Source organism: Lipotes vexillifer, unplaced genomic scaffold (assembly GCF_000442215.2).
Source record: "Lipotes vexillifer unplaced genomic scaffold, Lipotes_vexillifer_v1.1 scaffold457, whole genome shotgun sequence".
NCBI lineage: Eukaryota > Metazoa > Chordata > Mammalia > Artiodactyla > Lipotidae > Lipotes > Lipotes vexillifer.
Window position 1 is genome coordinate 5,251 of NW_006781006.1, and position 25,443 is coordinate 30,693.

At 39.9% G+C, this 25,443-nt stretch overlaps 1 protein-coding gene across 1 annotated transcript in view; it reads right to left on the bottom strand.

Moving 5' to 3' along the window:
• Nucleotides 1-3,700: 3,700 nt before the first annotated feature.
• The window catches only part of CPQ (carboxypeptidase Q), a gene marked incomplete at its 3' end in the record, with an annotated part of 44,073 nt that continues 22,330 nt past the window's right edge, over nucleotides 3,701-25,443 (bottom strand). The window contains exon 2 of the mRNA XM_007454426.1: nucleotides 3,701-3,908. Within this exon, the coding sequence (XP_007454488.1) occupies nucleotides 3,701-3,908 (208 nt within the window). The remainder of the gene's footprint in view (nucleotides 3,909-25,443) is intronic.

Here is a 25,443-nt window from a genome sequence, read left to right on the forward strand (position 1 = left end):
ACCCTCCTGGAACTATTATGTGAGCAAGAAAGAGATTCCTATTGTGTTAGGTGTCTGAGTTGTTTGCTACAACAGTTAGTCTACCCTACCAAAGCATGAACCCAAACTACCTCCAAGATACTATGATACAGAGTATGCACAGGATGACATGGGATACCCAAAAGAGGCAGCTCACCTGGGCTGGAGGTGGATATCAGGCAGGGCTCCCCAGAAGAAGAAACACTTAAGATGAATCTCGAAGGACAGTGTGAGACAGTGAAGAAGGGAATAGAAGGTTGCAGAGGAGAAAGCATTTGCAAAGTCGTGAAACCTGGAGGAAATGGGGTGCACTGGGGCGGCCTTAGTGATTCCTGACTAGTAGAGTGTGGAGTGATGTTGGGAGGTGGAGGTGCTCAATATGCATTGGCTGAAATGACTGATAAAGAGCAGAAGCTAGGAGATATCGTAGCTCCTAGAAATGATGGATAAGGGAAGAGGAAAAAAAGTAATCAAGGACCATCTAATTTATAAGGCAGAACAGATGGCATTCTCTTCACTGAGATAGAAAATGCAGGAGAAAGAGGTGAAAGAATGAGTTCAATTTTGAAAAAAAAGGAAGAGAAGAGAAAAGAAAGGAAAAGAAAAGAAAAGAAAAGAAACTGAGATAGCTATGGAACACCCAAAAGATAAATCGGCAGGTAGTTAGATGTATGGACCTAGAGCTCAGGCAGTGGACAGAAGAGGTGGGTTTGGAAAGGGTCACCATGCTTAGGGCTGAAGTCATAAGCTCAGGTAGAATATTAACAGTGAGAAGCCAGAGAAACAGGGAAGAAAAGGGAAAGTGGGAAAGAGGGAAAGAGCGGGAGCTAGAGAAAGAGAGATTATGTGAAAGAAGTCATAGAAGCCAAGGAGAAGAGATTGAAAAAGCAATCAATAATAAGGAATACTTCAGAGTGGTGAAATAAGATGATGGCCTGAAAAATGTCCATTATATTCAACTAGGCAGCTATCTGTGACCTTAACAACTTCCATTTCAGTATCTGGAAGAGCCAGGTTAAAGTGAACTGGTGAGTGAATGAGGGATGAAAAATTGCAGATAGGAATATAGAACACTCTTTAAGGAAAATTGGCTCTAAAAAACAAATTAGCCTGAAGTGAACAAAGAGACAGTTTGTTTCGCTTTGGTTTTCATTTTTCAAGATGTAAGACTTAAACATGTTAACATGCTGAATTCTCTGAACTTTTCTGTCTTTATCTTAAAATGGGGATAATAATGCCCCTTCTCCTTGGTCCATTGGATTGTTGTCAGAACAAATAAGATGACGAATGTGAAAGATTCTAAAGTACTATGTAAAGAGCAATGTTATTTTGTATTCATAAATGCTGAAAATATGGAGTTATAAAAGTTAAGGGTCCACTGAAATATGTCTGGCTATCAAATCAATGAAAAAATTATAATCAGTCTGGATCTATAAATATTAAGAAAAATGTCTTGAATGCACACTACATGTTGGCAACCCTAAATCTTAGAGGCTAACGACAGATTTCTAAGTCCTTTGCTGCACGAAATTCTTCTGGTGCTCCTAGGTTAGAGCCTGGGCTTCCAGATGTCTTCATTATACCAGGAAAAAAATGTCAATGAACCCTGGCAGATTGCTGTGCATTAAGTCATCTGGGACTTTATTAGTCTTATGAGTAGTAGTTGTTAAATAAATATTTCTGGCATTCACCCAGTTTCACAAAGCAAGAGTAGCTCCATAATTTAGATCTCAGGACCAGTGAAATCATGGTGAATGGCCACAGGTTGCTGACTGTGTTATTCTAAGGGGTGATTGAGGTATTCTGGGAAGTAAGCTAGCCATTTCAGGACTTCCCTCCTGGGAAAAGTAACCATCCAAAAGAATATGGTCCAATCATTATTTCACTAGTCACCAAAACTTTAAAGACTCTACAAAGAGCATTATTTTTGGCACTGCGACATCAGTGTAACTAGGTTTTCTCTCATAAAACTTCTAACAAGTGGTTTTAGCATGCCCCATCTTCCTCCCCTGGGATGATACCTTATCCCCATAAAAGAAAAATGTCCCTTTCCTTTTCTCTGCCCTTTTGGACAACTCCTCTGACTGGGTTTCCTAGTTGCTGATGTGCCCTCAGTTATTTTTAAGGGCATAGGGTGCTAATTATTTAAGGTCAAGCAGCTGTGACTCCAGCTCCAAAGAGCAATTGTGCAGAATAAAGAATGCTTCCTTTACAAAGATATTAAAGATCTAGTCTTGAGACTCAAATAAACCCTACTTGCAATTATTTTTACATTTTTTTTTTTATCTTAGAGAGACCAGGCCACAACACTAAAACGGTGCTTCTTTTTTTATTTATTTATTTATTTATTTATTTTTGGCTGTGTTGGGTCTTCGTTTCTGTGCGAGGGCTTTCTCTAGTTGTGGCAAGTGGGGGCCACTCTTCATCGCGGTGCGCGGGACTCTCACTGTCGCGGCCTCTCTTGTTGCAGAGCACAGGCTCCAGACGCGCAGGCTCAGTAGTTGTGGCTCACGGGCCCAGTCGCTCCGCGGCATGTGGGATCTTCCCAGACCAGGGCTCGAACCCGTGTCCCCTGCATTGGCAGGCAGACTCTCAACCACTGCGCCACCAGGGAAGCCCAAACGGTGCTTCTTTTATCCATGTTTCTCAAATATTTTATCCTTGATATGTGACACTACGATATGTAGCTATTAAACTAGGCCCAATGTCTGCAGGTCAATTTTTGGACTTTTTAACCACTGCAATGCCGAATTTCCTCCTACAACTGAGGATCAATAAAGCATGTTGCAATTACCTCAATCAGAAATACAAAGAAAAAGACAAAACTTATGCTGCCCTCAAAATAGACCTTCATAAATATCAAGTATCTCTCATAAGTTTACCTCATTCAATCATAAAATAATTTTGTAAATGTATTATTGTTAATTATCACCAATTAATAGAGAAGAATGCTGAGGTGCAAAGAGTTTTAAGAACATTCCCAAGATGGTATGAGATTAACAGATACAAACTACTATGTATAAAATAAATATGGAACAAGAGTATATTGTATAGCACAGGGAATTACAGCCATTATCTTGAAATAATTTATAATGGAGTGTAATCTGCAAAAATACTGAATCACTGTGCTGTACACATGAAACTAATATAATATTGTAAATCAACTATACTGCAATAAAAAAAAAGAAGAACATTCCCAAGGCCTCACGGTTCTCCAGAAGCAGAAGCAGGTGTACATCCAAGATCCTCTGCTGCCTCAACTCTTTCCACTACACCATAGACGGCCCCTATCATGTAACCTGCTTTATTTGTATTTCACTTCTCTGGCAAGAATGGAAAAAAGCCTGGCTGCCTCTGAAGTCTTTAGGAATCTTTGATGAAATGCAGACATGAATTCAGTTCTCCCTCCAATGAAAATATATAAAATACACTGGTTATATATAGAATGTTATGGGATCATCGTGGATGTGGGAAGCTTTGTAAAGGAATGCACAAATGATGCTTGGAATCCTGAAAAGGCCAAAAAAGATATTACAAACAAATGAACAAATGTAGAATGGGGGGAAAGTTCCGTGAACAATCAGTATTTTCTTTTGACTGCTTTGTTTTTATTTCAAAAGGGCTTCTCTTTGATGGAAATCCCTGGTTTTTGAAAGCACTTCAAATGAACATAAGGACCAACCTGTAGATGGAGAAGGAAGCCACCGATCGAATGAGGGATGCCAAAGCCCCCACTTTGGCAGCTTCCACCGCCCCCTGGACGCGGTATTGCACTGCCCTCGAGTAGTTGGTATAAGGTTGATTGTAAACGACAATCTTCCCTCTTGCTTCTGGGGCCCTTCTCCGCAGTTCGTCGAAAGAGGTCACCACCAGAACTTCTGCTGTAATGCCTACAAATAAAAGTCATACAAGGTTAACATATGGTTTCCGATCAGCCAGGGTGAATTGGCACACAAAAGGTCACACATGTTCTATCCACTACATCTGGCAAACTGGTTTGCAAAGATCAAAGTTTCAGAGCCATTTGCTATGGGAGAAAGATTCTGGGGCTTAGCCAGTTTCCCAAGAAAGAGAAAAGGCATTCAAAAAATACACGACTCATAAGGTTTCTCAACTCACTTGGCCAGCTGCTATTAAATCACAAATTGCTTGAAAAGATGTCTTTTTTTGCCTCTTTCCCACAGAATGACAGCAATTATTTATTTTAAAAAATGCATTTTAGAAAGCTCCCCTTGGGTTTAATGAAACATATTTATCTTTTCATAAAACTATTTTGATATGTTGCTAAACAACCTTCACTGGCATCATACAAAGGATGGCAGTTTATAAAGAATGTTCTTAGAAGCCAGTGATCTTCATAAATCCAACTTTGAACAAATGGTTAATGTAACCCTTCTCAAGAGCCACAAAAAGTCAGCTTGTTTTCTTTTCTTCCTTGTACCAAACCCTTTTAAAGAATGTGGAAACTTCCCATGCCTCTCACTTTATAGTACTTGTTTATCGCCAAACCTATCACTATTCTTCAGATAAAAATTCTGAAGATGTTGTATAATTGTCCTATAATCCTGTTGTCTCACTTAGAAAGATGTGGCATGTTTCCTCATACCACAAGACTTTCCCAGATCTTCCTGATTAGGGGACAGGATTTCACAGCTTGCACGAAGTCATTCAAAAACTGCCAGACCACTGAAGATTCAATTTGATGGAGTAGTTAGTGTGACAAGAAAAAAATATTTAGCAGCAAAGGCCAGATGCAGTAGCTAAATATAACGATCTAAAATAAAGTGCCAGGCACCTACTGTTTTATGGCTTTAGCCATGCAGTCGTGAAATATGTCAGTAAAACCCAAGTATCAACATAGATTTGGCATACTTCTTTAATTTTGAAAACTAGAGAACTGGGTTCTTCTGGAAGCTTAACACATGTCATTAAAATAGTAACTGTTACTTGGAAAATCCTTTTAAAATGCACTGCAGATATGAGAGAATTCTTGCTTTCAATATGGACCCCATCACAATGGATTCTTTGGGCTGGCTCCTCTCCAACTTCCACCATCCGGACTGAATTTGTACTTTCACTTTAATGTGATTGACTACAGATCCGTAAGCATGTCTCCACCAACATTCGGAACTCAGAATTTAATTTATAATCTAAAGAAAGCAATGTACAATTATGAAAAGTAAGGACGCCACTAGCTTTTTCACATGATAAATATGTGTAAAAATACAAATAAGGGTTCAGCTAGACAGATTTTGAGATTCATAACTTTCTGAAACCTGGAGTTACCTTGAAATTTGACTGGTGTTATTGTTGGCATAGCACAGGAATTTTGTTGATGGTTTTCAGCTGTTCCTAATGAATAACAGATTCAATGGTCCACCCAAGGGGTATCCCAGCAATAGGGTAATTTTGGCATCTGGATTGGAGCCACTAGAAATGAAGCCAAATTTCTATAAATTTTCATAGGCCACTGCAAAATTAAAGTCATACAAGGGTAGAGCTTCACTATAGTTTGTGGTTCAAGTTCTTTTAACAAATGTGAGTGATGGAGTCCTAAAACCTAACCTAGACACCAGCTGCCAATGCAAAACACTAGTAGCAGCTATAGGTCAAAACCTATCACCATGAACTTGGAAGAAGTGTTCAAATTAATCTGTTTTCCTGAAAGCTTAGCGTCATCTCTGATTCCTCTGTCTCCTTCATCCTCCAGATCTCATCAGTCCTCAAATACTGATAATCTTACCCCTTAAGTGTTGATGGAAAGCAGGTCCTCTACCCTACCACAGTAACGCCCTCTGACATCAGGCCCTGGTTATCTCTCTGTTGGACCTGCTAGGAATTCCTCCTCCTCTACCCACCACCACCAGTGTCCCAGCCTCCAGCCCAACTCCCTCAAATTTAACTGCCACAGAGCTGCCAGGGTGAACAGCTTGAACTGCTGAAAAGTCAGATGAGCCGGTGTCACCATCCGCCTGCCCCCTGCCCCCTCTGCTGATTACCTATCACTTCAACATACCAGTCAAAGCCTATCTATCTCTATAGACACAGGTTCCCTTTTATTTTAAATCCTATCAATACTAGACTTAAAAGTTCCCACTTGCACCACGCCAGTCCACTTCTCCCCATCTTTGTTCATGCTATGGTACATCATGTCTTGTTGACCCCATTCTCCTAACTTTGTCATGTGACTAACACCTATTTATCCCTCAGGATGCCATTTAAGAATCACTCCCTCCAACTCTACTCCATATTCTGTAATAACCTATATGGGAAAAGAATCTAAAAAAGAAAGAATACATGCAGATGTATAACTGATTCACTTTGCTGTACGCCTGAAACTAATGTAACATTATAAATCAAGTATACTCCAATTAAAAATAAAAATAAAAGAAATAGACGGAAAAAAAAAAAAGAATCATTACTTTAGGGAGCGTTCCCAAGGCCTCTGGCCTCTTGTCTCATCCCCCTCCCTCCACCTCCAGGAAGGCTGGTTCATGCACCACTCTCCTCTGGACTTTCAGAGGAAAGTTCATACCTGGGCACTAGATGATGAAACGGTTTATTTATGCCTCTCTCTACCACCTAAGCTGTGAACTCCTCAGGGTTTGGGGCCATGTTCACTTTTGTTTGTATCTCCTGGGCCTAGCATAGTGCTTGGTATATGTGTAGGAAGTCAGTCAATAAACTTTCCTTAAATGGCACTGCTCCAAACAAGGGACCACTGACTGGGCCTAAAGCATTTCCACAAAAGTGCAATTTACCTTTAAAGTTTGATAGCGCTTCTCCCACAGTAACTCAAGAGTCTGACTCCCTGACCACCCAGAGCACAGCTGCACCAGAATAACCAAGCAAAAAAGGTCCTGGGGCAGTCAGAATAGAAATATAAATTCCAAGTACGGAAACTCAGATACCTGAACATAAGAAAGCTCTTCTGCTCTTAGAGCCTAGTTACCCTTACTTTATATAAAATTCTAAATCTAGTGCTTAAACCTATGAACTATAAGAGACAACAAATCAAAAAGAAGAGATAGGTTTGGAAGCTGATAGCAGTACCACAAAAAACAATGTCAGAGACAGGAACATGAAACATAACAAATACATACTTACAGACTTCTTTGCAATGTCGGAAATGTTCTGTATCTGGGCTAACACAGTAGCCATTAGACACATGTGGCTACTGAACACCTGAAATGTGACTAATGTGACTCAGAAACTGAATTTTTAATGTCATTTATTTTAATTAATTTATATTTAAATTTAAATAGCCATATGTACATAGTGGCTGCTATGTAGAACTCACAATCACTGCAGGTTCAGCCATTATCGTAGGCAAGTAGGCAAAAGCATCTCTGCTGGCCCTGAGGGACTTGCTTCACAACAGTTCAGTAATAGAAGTGGCAGTCACAGACCAGGTGGACTATATTCAGTACCCATTGTTTGGGAAGGCAGGGTGTGTACAAAATACTTAAGGAAGATTTTTGCTCAAATTTGAATAAAATAAAACCAGGCCATCTGGAAAACTTCACTCTTCCATGTTAGTTTGTGTTTCGACACATTTTACACAAGGGAAATGCTTCTGCTCTCCTACAAGTCAGCAGGCTCCTATTCTTTTCTGTCCTCTCATCTCCCTTTTTCCAATGCCCCCCTTCCAAAAGCTAGTATATGAAAACCTCAAAGAACACAAAACCAGTATCAGATGCCCCGACCTCCTTATTAATAATTATAACCCACTCCCAACCCCCATCCCTCTTTTCTGGCTTAATTTTTCAATATCAATTATCAGCTTCCAGCTGCATCCACTAAAGTAATGTAAGCTCCATGGGGGGTGAAAATTCTTGTCTGTTTTATTCATTAATGTTATCAAAGTGCCTGAAGTGGTGCCCGACATGTAATATGTGAAATTCACTCACACACACTTATAGGCACAAATACACACAAGTACACATGCATATACTGAATGAATAAAAAGAAACCCAAAATAAAAGTATAATAATACCCCATCCCTACTCACTTCCCAAAAATGTATACTTCCAAGGAACTTGGATATTTCTGTAGGTCAGCATAATTGATAATAATAATAGCCATATTTGAATATCTAATGTTTATACTTGTGTCCACAGCAACTCTGCAAAGTAGTTATCAGGAAGGCACTGAAGTGCATAGAAGTAAGTTTACATAACTATGAGGTGCTGAAACTGAGAGTTGTTGGTCGTCTGAACCCAAGGATCACGTTCCTCCTATTAACTGCATTGCTATCTTCTTTCACAGATGTAAAATATATCTACAGAAAAGCTCAGGACTTTCATTTTAAGAGGAATAAGAAGAAACGTAAATAAGTATACAAAAGCCTGCCTAAGTTTTCAGTTATTTTTTCTCAGTCTACTCAGGGTCTTGCTCGTAAATCAGAGCGTTGTTATCACACTAGGTCCCAATCTACTCATAGGGGAGTTTGGAAGGGATGCTTCGCTCTAAGACAAGAGTCATCAGACTTTTAGAGTAATGAAAAGGATTATGGCAGTTCATTCTGAAGAAAATGTAAGACTGAGCTATAAATATTCATATTATAAAGTGACTCTCTTGGCTACAGCTGATTATATCACAAAAATAGTATAAAAATTCTCAGGTTCCCTTCTATTCTCCACACCTAATTTTCAAAATTGGCCAATTTGTTTTTTTTAAACGACTTACCCTGTGCAACAGATGCTGACTGCTGTGGTGTTGGCTCGGATATTTACTCTGTGGAGAATTTGATACGCAGACTCTAATCTCAGTCTCTTCTGACCTGACTCCTCCCAAGAACAGTTAAGAACAGGAAGACAGTGAAGTGAGAATTTTATAATGTTTTCTACTGTTAAAAGACTACAGACAGAAAAACATGTCTCTGGGGCTCAGTTCAGTTTCTTAGGAAATTGATTCTGATTTCGGAAGACTCCACCCCAAACAGGAGTTACTCCAGCCCCACCCAGAAGGAAGCCTAGTGTCTTACTCTCACCACGTAGTCTTTTGCCAAATGCACCATACAAGATAACTAGGTCCAATGCAATGGCTGCTTTTCCTGAATTCAGTTATGGAGAAAGGGTAAGAGTCGTTCTCAGAAATTCAGCGTTTTGGCCTGAAGTGGTAAAGAAATTGCCAATTCGTGGCAAGGCAGATAAAATAACCTCAGAACAGTACTTTCTGGGCGTCCATTTGTTTATGGGATATGTACTATGATTGTGCAACACTCTTTTCATGGAAGAACTAGCTTTAAAGATTCAAAGTCATTCAACACATGCACAGCGCTCCTACACGGCAGGCTTTGTGCTGAGCACTGGGGACGATAGGAATTTGATCGGTTCCGCTCCTACCCTCAAAAACTGTATCATCTGGGGAAGAAAAATAGGTAAGCAATAACTTTAAAAAGAGCACAGAATGTCACAAGTGCTAAATGAAAGTACAAAGTAAAATTTCACACACACACACACACACACACACACACACACACACACACACACACAAATTAACATAAATCAGTATCAATTCTGACTGAGGGAAATCTAGCACGTTTCCAATAAGGTAAAACTTTAAGTGGGCCTTAGAAGATTTTAATAGCCTGATAATAAAGAAAAGGGCATTCCCAGGTAAAGAACAAAGAAGGGAACACAAAAACTGATGAAACATCTATTCCTTTACAGTGAATAGGAGGCTTCCTGCCAGGCCCCAAAACAGACAGTGGGACATTCTAAAATCGTCTAGTTTTAACCAAGACATTTATGGACCCCTATCATTCTTTGAATTCCAAGAAGGCAAGCAAAACAGTCTCCTTGAGATAATTTTCAGGAAAAGATGAATAAACTCAGCTATTAGTTGAGTCAAAGTTAGAAGAGCAAGAGGCAAAGCACAGCTGCAAACGACTGTGACCCACCCTCTCCAAACTGGATTCTGAGAGTGGGCTCAAATCAAACCTGGTCCGTCCACCTTGCAAGCCAGCCCAGACCAGATGTCATTACAATCCACGGACACAACAAATTGTCATCGTCTCTAGAAAGGCAGCTGTGTGCCCAGCAAAGCAGCATGCCACAAAGCCGTCCTTCCATACTAACACTTGAGGACGAGCCACAAGCAAGGCAGCTTGTCTACCTTGACCTCTAAAATACAGAATTTACACACTTTGTCATTTGCTAGAGAGGTGCCTACCCTAGGACCACTATGTTTGAGTCAACATGCAATGTAGGCCACTCGAGTTGTCCAGAGATCCAGTTCAGCAACATCCAGCAGCCACAAGCACAGGGAACAGACCAATCCTTAGCAATTTGATCAGTTAGAATCCAAACTTCCTCCACAGCAGGAAAGGCAGTCACACTTTCAGGTACCTTGATTAATTTTAGGAATTATCAAAGGGAGCATTTATAGTCTAAAAATGAGGTGTATTGTGTTTGAAACACAGTTGCTTTGAAACACGGTTTGTTTGAAACATGTTTGAAGTGGTTGCTTTCTCCCCAAACACTGGATATTTCCTTGTAACTGGGATTGGTGTGGGTGAGCGAGGGCTTTTGCAAAAACCACTGTCATCTAATATATCTGGTAAAGCGAGCAGCCGTAAGGTACTGTGTACCTCGGTCAGCTTCCAGCGGTATTGAAGGAGTAAAATCCACAGGCCTTAGTGATCGTGGGGATACAGAGGTGAGTTTCTGTAGACTGAAACGGGACTCGTTACCATGGCCCAGGAGGCCTCGCCAGCTTTGCTGACAAGGTGAGATCCAGAAATGAGTGTTAACGGGCTAGGGGACATTGGCAGGGGGGCTGGGGGGAGGCGGGAGGGGGGAGAGCACTGAGATTACAGTAAGCAGAGAGCGAGGGAGAGAATGGCATGAGAGGAGGCTGGTGGTGTGTAGGCACATATCACAGGGGAGCCCTGTAGCTGTACTAAGGAATTTGGGTGGGAATAGAGAAGTCAGGCACATTCAGACTTACATTTAGAAAATATCACTAGGCTTCGTGTGATGGAAGGAGGCTTGGAAGAAGTAAAGAAAGGAGGTGGGCTTGGAGGAGGGCTATTTAAGGGACCACTGCCACATTCTGGCTGGGAGGTGACAGTGGCTTGGAGTAAGGCAGGGCAGTAGAGAAAAACAATAGTGAACCACTTTGAGCGACAGTATGGAAGGGACACCATTTACTTTGATAGGGAAACTGACTGCGTGGAGTTTTGCATTCCACTAACCATAGTGCCCAATCCATATAATGATTGTTTTCCTGGGGAAAGTTGTACGTAAACTGAAATTTAGTGATCAGATCATTCAAAGTGAAGAGGACAATTTTTAAATTTGTTTTTGATTTTTAATTTTTATTGGAGTATAAATTACATAAATAAAAGCTGATTTACAATGTTGTGCTCATTTCAGGTGTACAGCAAAGTGAATCAGTAATACATCCACTCCTTTATAGATTCTTTTCCCACATAGGTCATTACAGAGTACTGAGTGGAGTTCCCTGTGCTATGGCAGTAGGTCCTTGTTTATATATAGTAGTGGGTATATGTCAAACCCAATCTCCCAATTTATCCCTCCGCTGCCATACCCCCTGGTAATGATAAGTTTGTTTTCTGCATCTGTAACTCTATTTCTGGTTTGTAGATAAGTTCATTTGTACCCTTTTTTAGCTTCCACATGTAAGCAGTATCATATGATATTCATCTTTCTCTGTCTGAATAAGGTGAACCCTATTGGTAAAACAAGCATCTTACTCTCAAACATTTTTACAAACAAAAGTATTTATATATTACATTATGCATTCTTCAAGATATACTTAAAACGGGGTATTTTCTTTATCAGTAACAAAAAGTGTCCATCATTATGTCCTGGCTATAAAGCTCACTAGTCTTTGAGCCTGAATAAGTTGCTTAACCTTCCCCAGCCTATAACATGGGAATCACAATGACATTGATATGACCAGGATTCATGGGAGCATTGTATGAGATGATAGAGGTAAAAATTGCTCTGTGTGTTATAAAGCATTATTAAGACAAGAGTAGGTATGCAAGGGTACTGGACACATAGAGAATAAGTATAAGCAATAAATACATGATTTATTTAAAATTCCATTTCAAGCAATTACCAGGAATAAAACAAAAATAGTGGCTATGACTTTAGCAAATATGGAGCCTCTTGGCTTAGAGCAGAGCTAGTCCTTATCAGGTCAGACAGCTCCAGAGGCTGTGTGACTTCTGGTCAGTTTTGACTAAAGCAACAACTTAGGCAGACCCCACATCAGGCTGTGCAGAGAAGCTGAGTAGGTTTCATGGGTCTACTTTGGCAGCAAAGGGTACAGAAGGTGAGAGGAGCAGGGAAGGGACTTTTCTGAGTAGCATCAGAAGAACAGGCCACTGTAGAAAAAGATGCCATTGGCCCTACCTAAACTTACATCTATGTTATATTCTACTATTTTCTCTACGCTTCTCTATAAAAGAAGGACACATGCCCATCAACTGCCTTGTAAACTGCAGGGTCTCTCTTGAAACACAGTGACACTGGGCTTGCCCATGAGACTCACTCTGGCCAATGGAATGTGAATGACCAGTGTGTGTGGTCACAGCTGAGCAGGAACTTTAAGGGCCATCGCAAGTTTTGACTGTCGCTAAGAGCCCTTTATGTTTCAGCCACAAGAATGGCATGTTCCAGATGGGGGTTTCTCCTTCAGCCTGGATCCTGGAGTGAAAGAGATAACTGAGGCAGAAACAAAGGCACTACCGACTTTACACACACACACACACACACACATATATATGTCATATATATGACCTATACACACACACACACACACACACACACACATATATGTCATATATATGACCTATATATATATATATATATATATATATATACACACACACACACATGACATAAATCTTAGTGGTTGCGAGCCATAGAGATTGGGGGTTGTGTGTTATCCCTGCACTACTGAGGAAGAGCTGAGTAATGCAGGAGCCCTGAATTCAAAGTTTCTATCAGGGCATTTCACAATCTGCAGCTGATGACAGAGAAGATATAGAATAAATATATTTAACAACTTAGGGAAGACTGTTGAGTGAAAATTACATAACTACCGTCTTCCTCCTGTCACACATCGAAGTGATCAAATGATTAGCACCAAACAGCAGAAAACAAGCAAATCTGAAAAAGAATTCAGCAAGCGTCAGTGATTTAACACACGCAGAATAAATGACAAAGCATTTTAAATAGGAGATAAACCCTAGAGACCATTAAAATACAGTCTTGGCAGCTCAGTTAGCTAACCTACCTGACATCACTTCTAAGGAAACAAGCAGCCCTGCTGTATGTTAAATAATTCTATATACTTTTGATAGATTTCAATATTGCATATCTAAACGCATTTTCCCTCTAAATTCCACCTTCAAAAACCAAGGGCAAAAATGACAGAAACTGATGTTCTTACGTTTGTATCAAGTACAAAATAATGTTATTGTAGTGTTATACCAGAGAGATAAAATAACTCTGTGGCAGCTTGGCATTCCAAAATGGGCTTCGTTTAAGCTATGTTTTGAAGTGTTAACTGTCCTACGCTCTTCTTAGAGAAGTAAAACTTGGGGGAAAAAATACTGTAACCAAACAGAATTTCTGCCCTCAATAATAAGAAACCTGGCTCAGTTTCATGATTCAGTTTGACACAGCAATTTGCCTCCAAAAGAAGTTTCTAGAGACACGATGGAAATATCAGAACCATATGAATTACACAGGAAAACTTCCTGGATGCCACTTATTAAAGTCCATTGGCTGGAAGGACATAAACTCAACTATCAATGTCAATCCCATTACAATTACAATTCAAATCCATCACCATACAGCTCAAGCAGGAGAGATTTAAGCACAAGGGCAGTAACCACATTTAACAGGTGAGAAAATATGAAGTTTCAGGAAGGTACAGGAAAGTTCAAATAACTTATCAAACTAGAGAGTGGCAGTGCTTGAATATGAATCTAGGTCAGATGGACTCCAAATCCATGCTCTTCTCAACCCATCCCACATAGCTTCCCTCCTAATGAACTTAAGTCAGCATGTACTTGTATGTTTTCTCGGACTCTCTCCTCAGGTAGCCAATAATCTTCCAAGGAGCCCAACATCCTGTCCTATTCCACAAATCCCTGGATTTAGAAAGTGGAAAGGAAAGGCAAAGATGTTCTGAAGGCTCACAAATCAATAAGTATCATTAGTTTTTCAAATATTCAGAGATCTTGTGTTGCCTTCAAGATACCCAAAGTCACATATTCCCTGCTTCCTCTCCCCTATCCCTACCTGTTTTACAAATAACCCATCTTTCTATTCTCAGCCAAATATCTATTTGATTCGGCAAATAGTTGAATCAAACTAGGCTCAACTTAAATAACTGACGTTAAGGTGGGAGAAGTGTATTTCCATTTTAAAAGAGATTTTCACCTACAATAATTTATTCATTCAAGAAATGTATTTGAGCCCTTCTGATACGCCAGGCCATTCCAAAGTGCTAAAGATACAGTCAATGATATAGTGATTTCACTAATGAAGATTACATTCTAATGGGGAGGACTGGTACCCAGCAAACATATTAATGTATAATTACAATTTAACAAGTGAAATACATGATGCTCTAAAATTGGAATCCTTGGGATTTGATCTAGTCTGACAGGATCTTGAAAATCTTCTAAGAAAAGGAAACACTGGGTTTCCCTGGTGGTGCAGTGGTTGAGAGTCCGCCTGCCGAGGCCGGGGACACGGGTTCGTGCCCCGGTCCGGGAAGATCCCACATGCCGCGGAGCGGCTAGGCCGGTGAGCCATGGCCGCCGAGCCTGTGCGTCCGGAGCCTGTGCTCCGCAACGGGAGAGGCCACAACAGTGAGAGGCCTGCATACCGCAAAAAAAAAAAAAGAAAGAAAGAAAGAAAAGGAAACACTGAGTTAAGAAACTGACGGATGAGTAGACGTTAACTAAATGGAGCAGGAGTGGAAAGGGAGAAATGAAATATTCCAAGCTGATTAAATAACATACGCAAAAGCTCTGAAGTGAGATGAAGTCCAAGCAACTGAAAGAATACCAGGGTAGAGTGGTAGAGTGATACACGATGAAGATGGAGAGGTAGGGAGGAATCAGTTTAGGCAGGACCTTTAAGGCCAATTTAAGGAATTTGGGTATTTATCAATGAGTAGTTGGAAATAACTGAAATGCTTTAAGTGGGAGCAGTAATAATCCATCTTCTATTTTTCATCATACAGGACTCCATCCAAGGTGGCAATGGCCTTGTAAGTTTATGTTTCAGGCATTAAATCAGAACAAAAAAAGGTTGCTCACTGTCACAACTTCTATTCAACAATATACTGGAAATCTTAACTAATGAAGCAAGACAGGAAAAGATATCAAATGGCTAAGCTGGAAAGGAAGAAACAAATTGTCCTTACTTGAGAATGACATTAATCATCTGTAGATAATCTGAGAAAATCTACAAAGAAAATATTAGAGAAATCAGCTATGCTGCTTACACAATATACACAAATCAAAAGAACATATATACCAGGCAAACCCTGATTTTTAAAATGTAACAGAGAAAATTATGTTATTATTAATGTCAACAGAAGTTAACTTTAAAAAACTGTAAAAGTATCAGAGAACAAAGAATCCATTCTTGTGTCCATATTGAGAATGGAGGCCAAAAATAGCCAGGAATATCTCAACAACAACCACAAAACACAGAGAGGGCATGACCAGACAGTAAGACTTATTACAGAGCTTAAATAATGAAAGAAATGTAATATTACTACATGAAAAGACAAATAAATAAATAGAAAAAATAGAGTCCAGAAACAGACCCACTCAGCTATGAAAACTTGGTATATGATACAAGATGATATGGAACACAGCATTCCAAATCAGTGGGGAAATGATAACTTATTCAATGAACTATCCTAGAAAAATATAAAACTGCTCTCTACCTTCCAACATACAGAAAAATAAGTTATAAAGAGATCAAAGACACGGCAAATGAAAATCTTTAAGTTTTTCAAATTCAACATAATCTCTATCAAAATCCCAACAAAATGTTTTGCAGAAATAGAAAAATTCATTCTAAAATTCACATAGAAACTCAAGGGACTCCAAACAGCCTAAACGATATTTAAAAAGAAAAACAAAGCTGGAGAATTCATATATTCAGATTTCAAAACCATATTAGAAAACCACTGTAATCAAAACAGTGTGGTACTGGCATAAAGCCAGACATATAGGCCAATGAAACAGAATAGAGAGCCCAGACAAAAACCCTCGCATGTATGGTTAACTGATCTTTGACAAGTGTGCCAAGACAATATCATCAACTGGTGTTGGGAAAACTAGATATCCACATGTAAAAGAGAAACTGGAAGTTTATCTTACACCATATACAAAAATTAACTGAAAATGGATTAAAGACCTAAATGTAGACATAAAACCATAAAACTCCTAGAAGAAAACATAGGGAGAAAGCTTGATTACACTGGGCTTGGCAATGATTTCTAGGGTATGTTACTAAAAGGACAGGCAACAAAAGCAAAAATAGACAACAGGGACTACACCAAATTTATAAACTTCTGTGCATCAAAGGGCACAATCAACGAGTGAAAAGACAACCTATAGGATGGGAGAAAATATTTGCAAATCATAATGGGTTAATATCCAGAATATATAAAAGACTCCTACAACTCAACAACAATAACACCAAAACATAAAATAACCTGATTACAAAATGGGGGAAGACCTGAATATACAAAAGACACCATGAGATATTACCTCACACCCGTTAAGATGGGTACTATCACAAAAACAAAAGATAACAAGTGTTGGTGAGGATGTGGAGAAACTGGAACTCCCATTCACTGTTAGTGGGATTGTAAAATGGCACAACCAAAATAGAAAACATATCACCATTCCTCAAAAAATTAAAAACAGAACTACCATATGACCCATAAATCCCACGTGTAGGTATATATTCAAAAGAATTGAAAGCAGGATCTCAAAGAGATATTTGTACGCTCATGTTCATAGCAGCACTATTCACAATAGTCAAGAGGTGGAAGCAACCCAAATATCCATTGATAGATGAACAGACAAACAAAGTATGGTATATACATACAATAGAATATTATTCAGCCTTAAAAAGGAAGAAAATCCTGTCTCATGCTACATGGATAAACCTTGGTACATTATGCTAAGTGAAATAAAACCATCCCCAAAAGTCAAATATCATAAGATTCCACTTATATAAGGTATATAAAATGATCAAATTCATAGAAACAGAAGGTAGAATGGTAGTTATCAGGGGCTGGAGGGAGGAGAAAAAGAGGAGTTATTGTTTAATGGGTTAGTTTTTCAGATTTGCAAGATAAAAAAGTTCTGTATACCTGTTTCACAATAATGTGAATACACTTACCACTACTGAACTATACACTTAAAAATGCTTAAGGTAATAAATTGTACATTATATGTTTTTACCACAATAAAAAAAAGTTTTTGAAGAAACTATAGTAATATTTATGTCATCAGAGTAGGAAAGGAATTTTTTAAAAGACACAAAAAATGGGGCTTCCCTAGTGGCGCAGTGGTTGAGAATCTGCCTGCCAATGCAGGGGACATGGGTTCAAGCCCTGGTCTGGAAGGATCCCACATGCCACGGAGCAACTAAGCCCGTGCGCCACAACTACTGAGCCTGCGCGTCTGGAGCTTGTGCTCCGCAACAAGAGAGGCTGCGACAGTGAGAGGCCCGCGCACCACGATGAAGAGTGGCCCCGGCTCGCCACAACTAGAGAAAGTCCTCGTACAGAAACGAAGACCCAACACAGCCAAAACTAAATAAATAAATTTATATATATATTTAAAAAAAGACACAAAAAATGCAAACCACAATGAAAATTTTATTAAATTTGACTATAGTGAAATATAATGACATAAAAACTTCTGTTTGAAAAACACCTAGTAAACAAAGTAAAAGTGCCACAGACTTGGAGAATATATTTGCTCTTCATACTAATAGAGGATTAGTTTCCAAACTATATAAGGAACTCATGGGAATCTATAAAAGACAAGCAATCCAATAGAAAAATGGTCAACAAATATAAATAAGCGATGTGTACAGAAGTAGAAACTCAAAAGACCAGTAAACAAAAAGGCATTAAACCTCTAATTATTCATCTAATGTATCAATATGGATTAGAAGGTCTCCTATGTGAGAAGCCAACAAGCTCTGTGCTTCCCACATAGGAGACCTTTCCCACCGGGGCATTCCTGATTACAGACTTTAATGGCCACAGCCTCTTTCTTTTGAATACATTTTTTTAATTAATAAATTTTATTTTTAGAGAAGTTTTAGGTTCACAGCAAAATTGAGGGTAAAATACAGAGAATTCCCATATACTCACTCCCCCTACACACAAATAACCTCCCCCACTATCAACATCCCACACCACAGTGGTACATTTGCTACAACTGATGAATCTCCATTGACACATCATTATCATCCAAACCCACAGTTTACATTGGGGTTCACTCTTGGTGTTGTACATTCTATGGGTTTTGACAAATGTATAATGACATGTATCCACCTAATATTATAGTATTGTACAGAATAACTGCCCTTAAGTATCCAATGTGCTCGGCCTATTCATCCAGAATGTCATATAGTTGGAATCATACAGTATTCAGTCTTTTTAGATTGGCTTCTTTCACTTAATAATATGCATTTAAATCTCCTCCATGTCTTTTCATGACTTGATAGCTTTCTTCTTTTTCTTGGCACTGAATATTTGTAAGTAACATAGTTTATTTATCTACTTACATACTGAAGAAAATCTTGATTGATTGAGAGTTTTGGCAATTTTGAATAAAGCTACTATAAACATCTCTGGGCAGGTTTTTATGTGGACACAAGTTTTCAAACCCTTTGGGTAAATATCAACAGGTACAATGGTGGATCATATAGTAAGAGTATGTTTTAAGCCAGTGAGGACTGTAAGCCCCTGATGTCAGCAACTGTATATTACTCATTTCTATGGCAACAGCATCTGCACTGAACTGGCATATAGCAGGTGTTCAATAAAAGTTTATTCAGTGAATAAAAGAATGAGGTTCAAAAATCATTTATTGAAATAAGCTATATATTGAGGGCAAAATTTAGATAAATGCAAATAACTAGATTTGATTAGTATATTTATTCATTAGCCCTTAGACAGCCCTAAAAACTAATCTTACCAAAGCGAATAGACTACTTCCTTCAATGGAGCCTGAATTGCTTAACTTGGAATGAAAACTCTCCGGGAGCATGTATCCACCCAGAGGCCCTTCACAGTTTTGTGCCAAAAGCCTTTGGCTTTCCAGTTTCTAGTCTTTCTAGTGAAAAATCTGTTGTTTCCAAAATAATCGGGGGGGGGTGGGTTAGGGAGGGTGGAAGGGAGGGAGACGTAAGAGGGAAGAGATATGGGAACATATGTATATGTATAACTGATTCACTTTGTTATAAAGCAGAAACTAACACACCATTATAAAGCAATTATACTCCAATAAAGATGTTAAAAAAAAAAAAAAAAAAACCCAAAATCATCGGGGGTGGGGGGGTGGGGAAAGGCACTTTGTTGCATTTGCAGCACTCACAATCCGTAATCTAAGTGATAATGAGTCCCTGTATTCCACAGACAACGGTCAGGGAGAGCTTAAGGAAACAAATAGATTGATTTGTTTAAAAAATCAAAGGCTAACGTAAATGAAATTGAGTTTATTGATGGTCTCACCCATGATTTAGGTAAGTAGACAGAATAATGATCAAAATGTGTTACTCATTCAAGAAGTGCTTAAGAGAAAATAAAAAATAAATAGAAGACATTTCTGGTGACAGTCTGGTAGCCTGAGTTCCTCACCTAATTCCTACCTGTCCTTTGGGATTGGCTCCTCCTTCTAGAAACGAATACATCAGTTCACAGATGTCCTGATCTGTGAGTAAAATGACAGCCTGGCATCGAGAAATGTCACGTTATCTGAACACAGTCACCTGGACAAGTACTGTTCTCCCACCTTGGAAAGGTTATCAGAGTGCGCGGGCCCCGAGTTCGCCATGCCGCTATGACTTAGTGATCAGCGTGCTAATCTCTGTTAGGGGTCCCAGGCCTCGCCCCCTTCCAGCCTTAGCTTATTCTCTCCTTCCCACCAGAGATGCCTAGAATATTTTGACTAGATAAAAGAATGGTTGAGCTACAATTGAGATTCATCTTGTAAAGCAGTAAACATTATGCTGAGGTTGGAGCCAAATTCTAGGAGGCCTCCACCTGCCACCAACACTGAAGTGTTTGTACTTTTTCTAGTCTCCCTTGTGGGGAAGGGGGCAACACTGGAGGTTTCTGAGTAGGGGACGAACAAAATGAAATCACCGTTTATTTTATAACCACATGCTTCTGACCTAATCTACAGTACCAAACACAGCACCGAAATCACAGGAAGAAGTCTCTCAGTCTGAGGGAGGGCCCGAATCACCATCAAGCTAGACGACAAATATTTTAGCTTTCTTGAAAACGGGTGTGTTGGGTTTTTTTTAATGAAGAGAAGCAATAACATATGGCCAGAGAACCAGACATCTGCTCAGCTTGAGAGGACAACCTTGATGGGGACTTAGCATTTTCTGAGAACAACCTCTTATTGGTCTCTTGGCTGGTCTAGTAGCAACGCCGTCCTTTCCTCTTATGTGACTGGTGTGCACCAGCACTTAAGGGTTTTACAAAAGATCAAGAAAACTCATTCCTGTCTCAAAGACTCCATTACCTAAGGGTCTCTTCTAACCATTCCTGTCATTCCTCGACCTCGACAAGACTATTCCAGTTTTAGATTTGCACCTGAGATGTTCAAAAGAGTCTGGCTACGAGCAAAGATATTACCTCCCAATCACTAACATTTCAATCCCTCCAGTAATATTTTACAGCAATTACTTTCAAACAGGGAAGTTCTTTATTATGCATGAGGTGAGAGACACAGACTAACCACATTTTGTTCAATAAACAGCTATAAATTAATACATGCTGTTCGGTGAATAGGCACATCATTTTTGAAGGTGCTTTCAATCCTTTTAAAAATTAATGTAAATTTAAATGTAATTAAAGATGAATGGCTGAGAAAACATATTTGCTATGGCACATAACCCAGTAAAGATGCCAAACCATCTTGAAAGCACGCAAAGCTCTGAGAAGTTATGGTGCAGCCTTTTTTTTCTGGAGGTAGGGGAGGGTGTGAACAGGAAAACACCTGTGCAAGAAAGCTATACTGGCATAAAGTATTGCTACTAAATACAAATACGGCCAGCCCTCCATATTCACAGGTTCTACATCTGCAGACTCAACGAACCGCAGATCAAAAATAGTTTTTTTAAAAAAAGGCAGAAAGTTCCAAAAGGCAAAACATGAATTTGCCATGTGCTGGCAACTATTTACATAGCATTTACATTGTATTGGGTATAAGAAGTAATACAGAGATAATTTTAAGTATATGGGAGGATGTGTGTAGGTTATATGCAAACAACATGCCATTTTATTAAGCGCATTTGACCACCCCAAATTTTTATATCTGCTGGGCGTCCCGGAACCAATCCTTCACAGATACCAAGGGACAACTGTATTGCTATATTAGAATACTGAAAATAACCCATTTAGTAAAAATGTAATATTTCTCTTTGAGGACTCCAAAGAGAATTGCCTCATAAGAGTATATAATCATATATGAAAATAATAATCTAAAAAGAAGAGGAATTATTGACTTAATATCCTATCAGAGTCACTAATGTGGATTTCAAAATAAAGCCCATAAACAAATATTTGGTTTCTATCCAAGTTCCTCTTTCCTTCCACTTCCCCCAATTTATATAGTCACTCATGGGAAACACCGATTTATATAAAGCAAATAAGCACAAGTACTGGATTAATTCCCCCAATATTTTCACATCCTAACCAAAAACACATTTGGATAAATATCTATAAATGCCACAAGAAGTTAGTGGCCCTTGGCATATCTGAAAAGTTAAGCCAGCAAGTCAGCAAATTATTTTAAATTACTTACCAAGATTAGAACATAGGTTTAAATCACCTTGAAATAGAAATTCACTTATTAAAACTGACAGGGGACCTTCAAGTTGGCAGAGGAGTAAGACGTGGAGATCACCTTCCTCCCCACAGATACACCAGAAATACATCTACAGGTGGAACAGCTCCTACAGAACACCTACTGAACGCTGGCAGAAGACCTCAGACCTCCCAAAAGGCAAGAAACTCCCCCACGTACCTGGGTAGGGCAAAAGGAAAAACAGAGACAAAAGAATAGGGACGGGACCTGCACATGTGGGAGGGAGCTGTGAAGGAGGAAAAGTTTCCACACGCTAGGAAGCCCCTTCACTGGTGGAGTCGGGGGGTAGCCGGGGGGCGGGGAGCTTCGGAGCCGCGGGGGAGAGCGCAGCCACAGGGGGCGGAGGGCAAAGCGGGGAGATTCCCGCACAGAGGATCGGGGCCGACCGGCACTCACCAGCCCGAGAGGCTTGTCTGCTCACCCGCCGGGGCGGGCGGGGCTGCGAGCTGAGGCTCGGGCTTTGGTTGGAGCACAGGGAGAGGACTGGGGTTGGCTGCATGAATACAGCCTGAAGGGGGCTAGTGCACCACACCTAGCCAGGAGGGAGTCCGGGGAAAAAGTCTGGACCTGCCTAAGAGGCAAGAGACCATTGTTTGGGGGTGCATGAGGAGAGGGGATTCCTTCTCTGTATGCCCACAAAAGGCAGAGCACTGTCTAAGCAAGCTCCAGAGACAGGCACAAGCCACGGCTATCAGCTCAGACCCCAGAGATGGGCGTGAAATGCTAACACTGCTGCTGCTGCCACCAAGAATCCTGTGCTCAAGGACAGGTCACGACCCACACACCACCCTCCCCCTGGGATCCTGTGCAGCCCAACACTGCCAGGGTCCCGAGATCCAGGGACAACTTCCCCTGGGAGAACACACAGCGCACCTCAGACTCTTGCAATGTCATGCCAGCCTCGGACGCTGCAGGCTCTCCCTGCATTCCACAAGAATACACAAATCAATCACAAATCAATACACAAATCAATCAACGTAATACACCATATTAACAAATTGAAGGAGAAAAGCCATATGGTCATCTCAATAGCTGTAGAGAAAGCTTTCGACAAAATTCAACACCGATTTATGATAAAAACCCTGCAGAAAGTAGGCATAGAGGGAACTTTCCTCAACATAATAAAGGCCACATATGACAAACCCACAGCCAACATCATCCTCAATGGTGAAAAACTGAAAGCATTTCCACTAAGATCAGGAACAAGACAAGGTTGCCCACTCTCACCACTCTTATTCAACATAGTTTTGGAAGTTTTAGCCACAGCAATCAGAGAAGAAAAGGAAATAAAAGGAATCCAAATCGGAAAAGAAGAAGTAAAGCTGTCACTGTTTGCGGATGACATGATACCATACGTAGAGAATCCTAAAGACGGTACCAGAAAACTACTAAAGCTAATCAATGAATTTGGTAAAGTAGCAGGATACAAAATTAATGCACAGAAATCTCTGGCATTCCTATACACTAACGCCCGAAAAATCTGAAAGAGAAATTAAGGAAACACTCCCATTTACCAATGCAACAAAAAGAATAAAATACCTAGGAATAAACTACCTAAGGAGACAAAAGACCTGTATGCAGAAAAGTGATGAAAGAGATTAAAGATGATACAAACAGATGGAGAGATATACAATGTTCTTGGATTGGAAGAATCAACATTGTGAAAATGACTATACTACCCAAAGCCATCTACAGATTCAACGCAATCCCTATCAAACTGCCAATGGCATTTTCCATAGAACTAGAACAAATAATTTCACAATTTGTACGGAAACACAAAAGACTCCGAATAGCCAAAGCAATCTTGAGAAAGAAAAACAGAGCTGGAGGAATCAGGCTCCTGGACTTCAGACTATACTACAAAGCTACAGTAATCAAGACAGTATGGTAACGGCACAAAAACAGAAATATAGATCAATGGAACAGGATAGAAAGCCCAGAGATAAGCCAACACACATATGGTCACCCTATCTTTGATAAAGGAGGCAAGAATATACAATGGAGAAAAGACAGCCTCCTCAATAAGTGGTGCTGGGAAAACTGGACAGCTACATGTAAAAGAATGAAATTAGAACACTTCCTAACACCATACCCAAAAATAAACTCAAAATGGATTAAAGACCTAAATGTAAGGCCAGACACTATCAAACTCTTAGAGGAAAACATAGGCAGAACACTCTATGACATAAATCACAGCAAGACTCTTTTTGACCCACCTCACAGAGAAATGGAAATAAAAACTAAAATAAACAAATGGGAGCTAATGAAACTTAAAAGCTTTTGCACAGCAAAGGAAACCATAAGCAAGATGAAAAGACAACCCTCAGAACGGGAGAAAATATTTGCAAATGAAGCAACTGACAAAGGATTAATCTGCAAAATATAAGCAGCTCATGCAGCTCAACATCAAAAACACAAACAACCAAACCCAAAAATGGGCAAAGACCTAAATAGACATTTCTCCAAAGAAAATATACAGATTGCCAATAAACACATCAAAGGATGCTCAACATCACTAATCATTACAGAAATGCAAATCCAAACCACAATGAGGTATCACCTCACACAGCTCAGAATGGCCATCATCAAAATATCTACAAACCATAAATGCTGGGTGTGGAGAAAAGGGAACCCTCTTGCACTGTTGGTGGGAACATAAATACACCCACTATGGAGAACAGTATGGAGGTTCCTTAAAAAACTAAGAATAGAACTACCATATAACCCAGCAATCCCACTACTGGGCATATACCCTGAGAAAACCATAATTCAAAAAGAGACATGTACCACATTGTTCATTGCAGCACTATTTACAATAGCCAGGGCACAGAATCAACCTAAGTGTCCATCGATAGATGAATGGATAAAGAAGATGTGGCACATATATACAATGGAATATTATTCAGCTATAAAAAAGAAACGAAACTGAGTTACTTGTACTCAGGTGGATGGACCTAGAGTCTGTCATTCAGAGCGAAGTCAGAAAGAGAAAAAGAAATACCGTATGCTAACATATATATGGAATATTAAAAAAAAAAATGGTTCTCATGAACCTAGTGGCAGGACAGGAGTAAAAATGCAGATGTAGGGCTTTCCTGGTGGCGCAGTGGTTGAGAGTCCGCCTGTCAATGCAGGGGACACGGGTTCCTGCCCCGGTCCGGGAAGATCCCACATGCCACGGAGCGGCTGGGCCCGTGCGCCATGGCCACTGAGCCTGCGTGTCCAGAGCCTGTGCTCCGCGATGGGAGAGGCCACAACAGTGAGAGGCCCGCGTACCCCCC